The following is an 11,599-nucleotide window of genomic DNA, read 5'->3' on the forward strand; positions in this document are numbered from 1 at the left end:
TATCCGTGGGGATTCAAACTGGCATCCTTCTGCTTGTTAGTCAAGCATTTCCCCACTGCACCACTTAAGGTGACTGCCTATAAAGATAGGTATATCTTATTCACCCTACAAAATGCAGAGCGCGCCAGGGCTGAAAGAATGATGGTTCGCCCAAAAGCACCTAGTGAATGCACAGCTGAGACAAGATTTGTAATAGGAAATTCCTTGGTCACAATCTTACTGCCTAACCCTATATTTATTCTTAGGTGTGTATACACACACACACACACACACACACACAGAGTAAGTGACCACTGCTACTACCTTCTTGCTTTAAAAGAAGAATGTCATATTCATTTATTCTTCCTCTGTGTTTCCATTCCACATTTAGAAGTGTAAAGTGAACCTCATCCAGCCAAATTTATCTTTATATCCTCTCATTCCACAATTAGTCCAAATTAAAGTGTCTTTTTCCCAGACAGAGTTTTCCACTATGATGGGCTGGCCAATTAAAACAATAAGCTACTGTATATGATAGATGCATGTCAGTTTTGGTCAAACAGAGAACCAGCAGTCATACTATTAACATAGTAAAATCATAACAAAGAAAAACATACAAAAGTCTTAAGTTAACAGGAAATTTTCTAGTAACTACTGCAATGTTAGTATATATATCTAATAAACATATGCACATAAGAATAGATGTGCCAAATTCAAGAAACTGAACAGTTTATTGGCTTTTATTCTGGAAATCCAGCAACAGTTGAAAAAGTTACTAGTTTTCTTTTGAAGTAACAACACATACAGCAACTATTAAAGGAAAGCCATTTTCAAAATGTGTATAGTGCAGGTCAGAGGTGCTGGCTGCTAAATGAAGAATCGCTGTGTACATCTTGTCTCCTACAGAGTGGAGGAACCAGTGAGTCCTCACTCCTTTTGCTATCAAATGATACCACAATATAATTTAGACAGCTCCTTCAACAAGAGCATTTTGGCTTCATAGACTATACATCTCTTTTAGGAACTTTCAGCTACAAATTACTATTTAAAGTGACATGTATTATCAAATTAATGGAGGACTTGCAGGACTACACAACAATGAGCAGTGCATTTGTTGGATATTCAGACTTTGATTGTAGTGGCAGAGCCCCCATTAAGATCACTGTAGCAAAAATGTCACCTACCCTGTTTCCCCGAAAGTAAGACCTACCCCGAAAGTAAGACCTAGCAGTAATTTCTGATGTACCGCTAATTGCCCTAGTGCATTTTGGGGGGCTAAAATTAATATAAGACACTGTCTTATTTTCGGGGGGAAACGGTATCTCATACTGTTAATTAGTTGAGACAGTTATAAATATTCAGCAGTGCCCCAACTGAATTCCCACCCTAGTTTTGAGGGCATATAAAATGTCTCCCCCACCCTTTCCTCCCCTCTGAAAGTACTACAATTCCCCTGCTGTATCATGTAGTCCACCTATCAGTGCTTTCAGAGATGAATTATCCAAGAACTCTTTTCCCCTACAGCAGTTTCACAACTTGATCAGCAAGTTTTCCTTAGTTCTGTAGCACAGAAGAACCTACCTATGAAAAGCAGGTTCAGAAATGTTTTGGAGTAGAAGGGGAGAACCCAAAATATTAAAATAGGCTAAATTAGGAGAGTTTTAAAAAATCATACAGCCTTTCTACCTTTTAAAAAGGAACTAAAAGCTCTGTACAACATAAATCCATAACAAAAGGAGATAATCAGTTGCAATTCCAGCCAGTTTCTCCTCCAGGCAACTCAGAGCCAACATGTAGTCTGGCAGGAAGAGGGAGAATGGAATTTACTATAGTTTACTACTTTAGTGTGTGTAGAAGGGTTGGGGGGGAGGGGGGAAGAAAGATCATCTTCAGGGTTCAGCCCTTCTGAATACGGAATTGCTTTCTCAGCAAAGCTTATTACCCACTACAGACAGACATTCCAAGAGGGAAGGTAAAACTTCCGGGAACACACCTCCCAAAAGAAAGAAGGATGGTCTGTACATTTTCAACTTTGTATAGGGCTTCACATCTTATGTACATACCCATGCAGAGAGTTCTTAGCCCCCAATTCATTCACAAACACCTCAAAATGCTTTTTCCCCCCTCCCAGATTAAGTGGCATAGAACCACAAATGCATGGCCTTTTCAAATGCACAGGTAAGCTTTGAAGGAAATGAAGCATTATTATTTTGCCATTTTGCCAAGACCCCCAAGTTAATTTATAATCATTATTTAAATACAGGAGGACCTCGTTAATCTCAGATCTAGCACCCGACTTTGAAATATGCGAGGTTAAACTGGCTCAAAAAGGGCTAAATCTGAATGTCTGCAGATCGGAGGCTGCCACTTTGTGGCTCATTTTGTAAAAAATAAAATAAAATCCAAAACCACTATTTTATCTTTTTTTAAAGGGGGGAAACAGATTTTGGCACTTTTGAGGGGCACTGCTAGAGTGCTGGAAGCATAAAGTGATTTTTATTATGTACAAGCACCCCCAATTCATTTTTTAAAAATCCAATCAGTGCTTCAAACAATGCCTGATGCTAAGAGGGACCATTATCAAATAATGCTAATTGCAGTATTGCCCCTGCCTGGACACAATGGCAACCAAGAGTTGGCATCCCAATGAGTGAGAGCAATGGAGTCCCTTTCTCCCCCACAAATGCTGTTCCCAATACACCTCTGTGGCACCAGTAGATTTCACAGTGCTTGAAGCGGGGACAGCATTCCCAACAGCCAGCTGCTGCCAATAGCCACCTTTTTTGGTTTAAAATGAGGCAGGAAGATACCTTCAGCGTACATACATCAATTTCCTGCCGCATTGTAGACTAAGAAGATGGTGAGTGGCAGCAGCCAGCTCAGCAGTTACAGGCACTGTTGAAGCCACTGCATCTGCAGAGGCAATCAAGGCACACACCCCAACACCAAAGAGCAGGTGAGCAAATTGCAGGGCATTTAACAAGGCTGATTCATTTATCATCAAGTGATGAATCAGAACTACCGGAAGAATCAGAAACACACAACTTGAAGTACATTGTAATGATGGCTATTGAGCCAAGTATGGTTCCTATTAGCAGTAGAAAAACAGTGCTTCTGCACACGCAGAGCACTTTCCATAACTAAGTGCAGTCTGCAGTGCTGCAACTAAGTACAGAATAAAAGTCCTGCTGGCAAAGGTAGTGACCAACCTAGGAGTTCAGCCCATTCCAAATAGGGTTGCCCTCCCCTGAAGGACCAGATTCATAGCCTGGGAAAGCTATAGGACCCAGCACTGCTCCACTTAGATAATTAGGTGGTGGCCATAGGAAACAGCAATTTTGTGCAACTTAGGTTGGTGGAGCAGTTTTACCCTTTCCTGTAGAAGGCCCATCTTGCTACAGCAATACATGTGTTGGTTATGTCTACATTAGATTACTATAGCATGCTGTAAGAGGGTTGGCCACTGAACAGTGTCCAGAAACTGCAGCTGATGCAGAACACAATTAGACTGTGGATGGAAACCCATTCTTCAGAACATTAACACTGCACCAACTTCACTAGTTCCAGATCCCAATTCAATCTGCTGGTTTTGAACTTTAAACACCCTAAATGATTTAGAACCTCAACAGCTAACAGACAATCTTAAGACAGAAAGACGGAAAATGGGCACAAGTTACTATTGTAAGAAGAGCACATACAACTGCACTGGCTTCCAGTCTGTTTCCAATCCAAACTCAAGATGCGGATTATTACTTTTAGAACAAGGCTTGACAAATCCCATGCACCAGGGAGTCATGGCACCTAGAAATTTAACTGTGGTGCCTAAACGAGGCTATTCAGAGGTAGCGTTATTTAATAAAATATTTATTTGTCCCAGGCAACTGTGTTTCTCTTCTAAGTATGTTTACTTATGAGGAAAAAGAGAAGCCCATTTACCCTCCCTGTGCACAGTGTCCAGCAATTTTTTTCAAGTGTCCATTGTCTGACTCCTAAATTTTGGGGTTGGCTTTGGAATCCAAAGAAAATGTCAGTGCCTGTCTTGAAGCCCTAAACGATTTAGGACCTGCATTATTTTAAAAGGACTACCTTCTCCCACATGATCGTACTCAGCTGCTCAGGTCTACAGGGGAGGCCCTGATCCATGACCCACCAACAACACAGGTGTGATCGGTAGGAATATGTGAAAGGGCATTCTCTGTGGCAACATCCAGGCTGTGGAACTCCCTATCCAGCAGATCCAGCTAGCCCTCTCTCCCCAATGCAAGTTCAATATCGTTTGGATACATTTCTGCTCCAACAGGCTTTTAACCTGAGCAAAGTTTGACATCTGTTGCTCCAGTCTGTTTTTAAAGTTATTTCACACCTTTGTTTATATTGTGAATGTTGTTAGTCACTTTCGGTAGTTTGGTAAATGGAAGGGTGGAATACACCTGGTTCCATAACTAAACTTACTATCTTTGACTTTTTTGTCTAGGAGTTCATCATTACCTTAAGAAGCATTTCACTCATCATTCTAAAAAACTATTGCATAAAAGGTCCCCCCCGCCCCCACAGTTTTCCAAAAACTTTCCATTTTCCAGTGGGAAAAGGGCTTGAGAAGAAGGGGCATCTTCTTTCTTCCTCTGTTCTTTCCCCAGTTAAACTTCAGACAGAAAATCTTTGGAACTTTTTTTTTTTGCACTTGTATTTAACACAATAATAACACACTTAAGATGCTGTATTCCTCTTAAAAGACCACTGCTATACTCCCTCACCATAGAAGTTCCAGGACAGGGTCTGAGGGCACATGATACAGTCAGCTTACTGAAACCAAGCCAATCTAGGTCAGCTTACTGAAACCAAGCCAATTTTCAGTACCTGGATGAGTAGCAACAACACAACCCCAGGTATGCTGTCTTGAGTTCATGGTGGAAGGAAGGCATGATATAGAATACAGGACAGGACAGTAGTATATCAAGCACACTTTGTGTACAATAAAGTTGGCATGTTAACAGCTTCAGTCACTGGGATCCAAGGTGCCTAGCATGAGCAGAAAGTCACTTCTGCTCATGTGAAGACGTGAGACCTTTCAAATCATTGCAAAGTTAGTGTACGCATGATCTAAAGTTTAAGAAAGTTTACTAACTTCCACCAATGTCCTTAATATTAGCATTATTTCAGCAAATAAGATTTTGCAATTAAAACACATATCAGTGTTAGGATCTTACTAAATTTTGCCCAAGACTGGATACATCTGCAGTAAGAGTAGGGAGACAGGATTAAGTATATGCTGAAAGCACTTTCTAATCAGTCCATATTTATAGGATGTTAGAAGAATTATCCCAGAACTACAAGGATGATGATCAATGTACAAAAATAGTTTTTTGCAATGGACTGCCTTTATAAATGCAATTCTGCAAGTACAAAAATGTACTAAATAAGGTTAAAGACTGATTTCCAACACCCACACTGCTGTACAGCACAGTTCTCCACCCAATGGATATTCTCCACCCAACAGATGACCAGCAATAGAAAATGTGGCAACATTGATCACCTATGAGAAAAGAATGGAATCTCCCAGTTTCCCTCCACCCAACTGGTGACCTGCATTGTCCAATTCAACAGAAACAGCTATCTATTGGGTAGAGGAAAATTATGTGAGTTCTAAGTTCTTATATAGACATTTAGATCAGGGCCACTGTGTCTTTGAAACATTCACAATTGCTAAACAATACAGGTAATTAAAATTCTGTTCAGAGATAACCGGTAATAGAACCATTTGCAACTACAATCACTGAAAAGAAGAAACAAGTATTTTAGTAGGCAAGCTGAATGCTTCAAGAAAAAAGCATTATGATTTTGTAAGGAGTTGCATGCACAGTGTTTCTTTGGCTACACTGTACAAATATTCACAGCACATACTATAGTCTCAGGCTTCATTTTCAATACTTTTCAATTTAAAAGCAATTATATTTAGAACAAAACCCATTCTTCTAAGCACTAACTGCAATAGAGGATTATCAAATAATATTACAATACAGTTAACTACAACACTGATTGTAGTTTTTAATCTGACAACTTTTTTGTTTGTTTGTTTACTTTAGTTAATTTTATTACTTTTTTGTATCTTGTATCTATCTTATTGTTGTGAGCCACCCCGAGCAATAGTGCACTGGAGGGGTATAAATATTTTAAATAAATAAATAAATATTTCCACACAAAATAAGCCAATGTCTAAATTTAGCTAAAGAAAGAAACTAAGTTTAGAATAGATCAATTGCTAATTAATAACCAAGACATTATTTAGGCTTTATGTAGCCATTACACATTTCCACCAATTATTGCATTGTCAGTACTTATGTGGTGATAAACTAGGCAATTTATGGTTTTCAAACATCCAAGTTCACTATGAAACATATCTTTCTGCTTTGTGCTGGGCAATTACTGCCCCTCTCAAAAGTACCCATCGCTAGATAACGACATGTGATCAGTTTCTCATTAAACTTTAAGTTTACCATTTCACATGTCCCAACGAAACACTTTTCTACAAGCCTCTCTAAATAGATTTTTTTCATGAAACATTCACATTAACATCCCCTTTACTTGTACTGATTTCAAACATAAGCATCAAGTACCAAGTGTACACAGTCATACTAATCTGCCAAGATTTTCAGGAGAATTCAGTCTGGTTCATTCATGGCATCATGTACCACCTGTCGAGAGTGCTTTTCAGTTTCTTCCCCTAACCAGCACTGGATTCAACAAGTCAAGGCTATAGTTGTATACATACATACTTCAAAAGGAGATCCCACTGGACTAAATGGGACTAAGTAAACAGGCACAGCATGATATTTTGCCTGAAGGTTTCAACCATTACCTGTAATTATAAATTTCATTTAAGGGGAATTTATGGGACACAAGTATCTCAGACTTTTATTACTCTACAACACTGCCTAGTGTCGAACCGCTATCCATCAAAGTATAGGGTGGTCATAAGAACCAACCTGCTGGATCATGCACAAGGCCTATCAAGTCCAGCATCCTGTCGTACACAGTGGCCCACCAGATTCCTCTAGGAAGCCTGTAGACAAGAGATGAAGCCATACCCTCTCTTCTTCTGTTGCTCCCTCACAAATGGTATTCAGAGGCCTCTGAACTTAGAGGCGGCCTATTGCCCTCAGGACTAGTAGCCACTGATAGACCTGTCCTCCATGAGTTTTTCTAAGTCCCTTTTAAAGCCATCCAAGTAGGTGGCCATCACCACATCCCATGGCAAGAAATGCCACAGATTATGTACTGTGTGAAAAAGTGCTGCCAAAAGTAGGACAGGTTTAGTGTACATTTGACAGTGAGATCCTTACTGAGTGTGACTTTTGGGGAAACAACACCTATTCCAGAATCAGACATAAAAAGCAGGTTACAGCAACCATGTACTATAGCAGTGGTTCTTAAACTGTGCCTGGGGATACTGGGAGTTGTAGTTCAGCAACATCTGGCCAACGCCATTAAGGATCACTGAAATATTTTATTTATTTATTTATTTATTTAGATTTTTCTATCCCGCTCTTCCTCCAAGAAGCCCAGAGTGGCGTACTACATACTTAAGTTTCTCCTCACAACAACCCTGTGAAGTAGGTTAGGCTCAGAGAGAAGTGACAGGCCCAGAGTCACCAAGCAAGTCTCATGGCTGAATGGGGATTTGAACTCGGGTCTCCCCGGTCTGAGTCCAGCACTCTAACCACTATAGGAACATAGGAAGCTGCCTCATACCGAGTCAGCCCATTGGTCCACCTAGCTTAGTATACACAGACTGACAGTGGCTTCTCTAAGGCTGCAGGCAGGAGTCTCTCTCTCAACCCTATCTTGGAGATGTGCCAGGATCACAGATCAGGGAGGGAACTTGGAATGCTACCTAGCATCTTCACAATATAAGCACCATTGAACACACACTCAACAATTCAAAACATTACAACTTACTAAACTATTAACACTCACCTTAAAACAATTCAGAGAATGAGAAATATATCCCAAATTTACACTTTTCTTGCCCCCAAACAATAAATCTCAGTCTCAAGGACAGACGCTTCTTCTTGACTCCCCAACCCCAGGAACAGAAATGAAAGGCTCCAAAGAACCAGGAAGTCAATCCAGCTATTTCCGCTGCCCATTTAAAAAACACACACAGCCGAGCTCCCTTCCTAGTGTCCCACCTGCCCATACGAGGAGCACAACAACACGCAGCGTGGATACTAAGGAGGAGAAAGCACGCACCCCGTTTCCTCGCCACTGTGCAACCATTGCTCAGCGCCTCATCTAGTCCCACCACGTAGGAGCCAGGGGAGGTTTTAAAGAGCGAATTGCCCTGGTCTCCAATCCAGACGAGATCGGGGAAAGCAAGGCAGTGCCCACCTGCGGGCCCCACCTGCCCGCGCTAAGCCAGAGAGGATGATCAGACTAGACCGAGGGACCAGCCCAACCTTCCAGGGCGACCCGGGGGGGCGGGGCGGGGAGCAGTTTCCCTCTTATGCCACCACCAGTACCTGCTGAGAGGGGCTGCAGTACAGAGCCCCGGGGCGGGACACAAAAACCCCTCTCCCCGCTCAGCCTCGCTTCGGGCTTGGTTTGCAAGGTATCCTTGGAAGGACATGGTCTCTCCGTCCCGCAGGCTCTGGCGAGTACCCCTGGCTCCCAGGAACTCCCACGAGGAAGCAGCAGGCGCAGGGTCTTCCCTTCCTCCCGATCTCTGCCTCCAGCAGGTCCAACGTGGCTGCTCCCTCCTCCTCCTCCTCACCTCGGCACCCCCCTTACCCATCCTGGGCCAGCCCCGCTGCTGGGGGCTGCAGCAAGCACAGCCGCCGAGTCACTCACTCCGCTCGCCGCCAGCGCCGCCTCGTCCTCCTCTCGGGCCTCTCACTCCAGCAGCCGCCAAGCTCAGGCCGGACACGGCGACTCCTCCATCGGCAGGGCGTGAAGCCTGATTGGGGACGGCGGAGGGAAGGCCTCGCCAAGTCGCGCCTCAGCAACAACAGCAGCAGCAGCAGCAGCAACGCCGACTCTGTGTTGGCAGCAGCCGCCGCCAGGCTCGCGCTCTCTCGCGCGCGCCGTGTTCCCCTCCTCGGTCACTGGCCTCCCTCCTCCCGCGGGAACAGGGCAGGGGCCGGGCCGGGGGCGCCAAATCCCGCGAGACCGCAGCGCCGTCCCCTCCCCTAGCACCGGGCTGCCTCTGCCAGCCGGCCTGCTGCACCCACTCAAGAACCGGGGAAGAAAGAGGCTGCACCTTCCTTGCCTCGAATCAGTCGTCACGCAGCCTGGATTTGACTTGGTCTTGGCTCCCGTTTTGCATGCCGGGGCGCCTCCGTCTTGGAATAAATGAAATAGTAGAGAAGGCGAGGTTTCCCGTGAGCCTGTGCAGAGTGCCTTTGCCGCAACGTTGAGGACTGCTAGTTACTTGTTTTATCCTGGAACTAGTTCTTGAGTAGATATGGGGTGGGTGGGTGGGTGTCTGTCTGGGGTGGGTGTGGGGAATCGCTCAGAACTTGGAATGTCGAGGTAGGAGGAGAAGGGTGCTTGGAGGGCAGAAAGTTGGGGGGAAGGGAGTTGGGGTTTGCTAGCTGGGAAGGTTAGTTGGGCTGGGAAGTTGGGTGCAGCTCTTAGATTAGAGATAGATTACGAAATTGGTTGATGCATTTGAAACTCTCTGTGTGAAAATTCAAAGGCAAAGAAAAATACTTGAAACTAATAACATCAAGTACCTAACTCGTACCTTCTGTTATTAAATGCTTGATTGTCATTCTTTTCAGAATAAGTGATTGAATTATTAATGTTGACCTGCCTTTCTGAGATTCACACACATAAGATTTGAACACCTGCTGTAAAATGAAATAGCTTGCACAATAAAACTGTGACCAGCCACTAACCTTGCCCACATGGATAAACAACATAAATTGCTAAGGAAGTGCAGCTGATGCTTGATAAAGCTGTTACCAAGCAGATCTGAAGGCTAATTCATACATAATGAAATTCCTGCACTGAAAACTCTATGGATGATTTTAGTGAAAGGTGGTATAGAAATATAAAAATAAGTAAGAACATTTCAAGCATAGCAAATAGCATGTAAATGCCATATGAAAGAACTGTGTGTGTATGTAACTATATTTTTGAGCATTAAATTTGATGATGTATGTGTAACTTGAAACTTTCTAAGTCTCGTATATGAATTTTCTCACATATGCTGTTGTAAGGATAAAATGGAAATTACTCCCATCAATGCTGCCCTGAACTCCTTAACGAAAGGATGTGATTTAAATAAGATAGATAAATACATATTTGTATGGATATAAGCCACATTCAAAAAAATTATTTATTATATATATATTTGCTAACCAAGTGTGGCGCGCTCCAAGGATGCGGACAGATAAGTGTGGTGGAAGTTATTTGAACCTGCATTTGCACAGATAACCCTGAAAGAGAATTTAAATATATGTCATAAATATGCTTTCAATAGGAAAGTGAAAGAATAGTTTGGCATATGTGGGATTTCAACGTCAGACATTCATTTTATTGAACAATTACCATAAATTTGAATTATAGTAAACTTGAATCTGAGAAAGATCTGCTTCTCTGGGGCATGATGTTTTTGAATTACTGATCTGATTATTGAGTGTTAAAAATCTATTGTGAACAATTACCGTTAAAATCAGCAGATAATATTCAGAAACTCTTCTAAAAAATAAAAAAAATTAAAGCTTTCCCAGTGTAAAAAGTAGTGCATCCAGCTAATTTCACTGGCAGGATTGTGCATGCAAAATTTGGTATCTGTAGGTCATCAAGAAGTAGGACTTTATTCCACACAAACAAATAAGCTCTGCAAAATATATAATAGGTGTGAGTTCACTCAACCGCTTCCACGAGCCTATGCAAAGCGTCATCCAAGGCCGAATACTCTACTCTACGCAGCCCAGCTAGCACTGTGCAGAGGCAACGGTTCGCAGTACAGCACTTTTCCAGTACCAGTGGGCTCCTTTACGAGAAACAGAACCCTTTCAACCCCCAGAGCCATCTTGGAGGATGTTGTCATGAGTAGCAATGGGCACGGAACTGGCAGGGTCCAGTTCAAAGGTGGGGGACACCTTTAAGGGTGGGGGAGGGTGCACTTACCCTTCCCTCCCCCACATTTCCCCTGCTGGCACTCCCTTAAAAACCGGTCCGGCAAGGCAGCAGCGTACCTCCCTGCCGTCCCATTCTCTCCTCAGTCTGAAAGTATCCTGCGTGCATGCGCACTTTGTGTGTGTGCCTGACATGCGCACAAGTGAGCGTGACGTGTGCATGTGTGCTGGTCACTTCTGGACCGAGGAGGGAACGGGACAGCAGGGAGGTACACTGCTGCCCCGCTGGTCTGATTTTTAAGAGAGTGCCAGTGGGGGGAAATGCAGTGGACGGATAAGTGCACCCTCCTCTGCCCTTTGAGGTGTCCCCTCCCACCTTTGAACTGGATGAACTGCCCCCTGTTCGGAGGCCTGTAAAGGGGCCTCTGAACAGGTCCGTGCACATGGCTAGTCACAAGCCCGCCAAACTGAATTAGCCGATGGTGAATTTGCAACACAGCTGGTTGTAAATGCGTCTCTGGTTTCAGCTTTACTGA

General features: G+C 43.3%; 1 protein-coding gene across 3 annotated transcripts in view; it reads right to left on the reverse strand.

Moving 5' to 3' along the window:
- The window catches only part of CD2AP (CD2 associated protein), a 117,505-nt gene extending 108,305 nt beyond the window's left edge, over positions 1–9,200 (reverse strand). Inside the window, exon 1 of one of the 3 annotated variants that reach the window (XM_053283973.1) lies at positions 8,767–9,200. In XM_053283973.1, coding sequence (XP_053139948.1) covers positions 8,767–8,770 — 4 coding nt within the window. In that variant the 5' untranslated portion in view covers positions 8,771–9,200. Of the gene's footprint in view, positions 1–7,953; positions 8,075–8,766 lie in introns of those variants that run through there. The other 2 variants (XM_053283975.1, XM_053283976.1) reach the window with 2 other exon arrangements.
- Positions 9,201–11,599: the final 2,399 nt, after the last annotated feature.

This window comes from Hemicordylus capensis, chromosome 1, assembly GCF_027244095.1.
Source record: "Hemicordylus capensis ecotype Gifberg chromosome 1, rHemCap1.1.pri, whole genome shotgun sequence".
NCBI classification, from domain to species: domain Eukaryota; kingdom Metazoa; phylum Chordata; class Lepidosauria; order Squamata; family Cordylidae; genus Hemicordylus; species Hemicordylus capensis.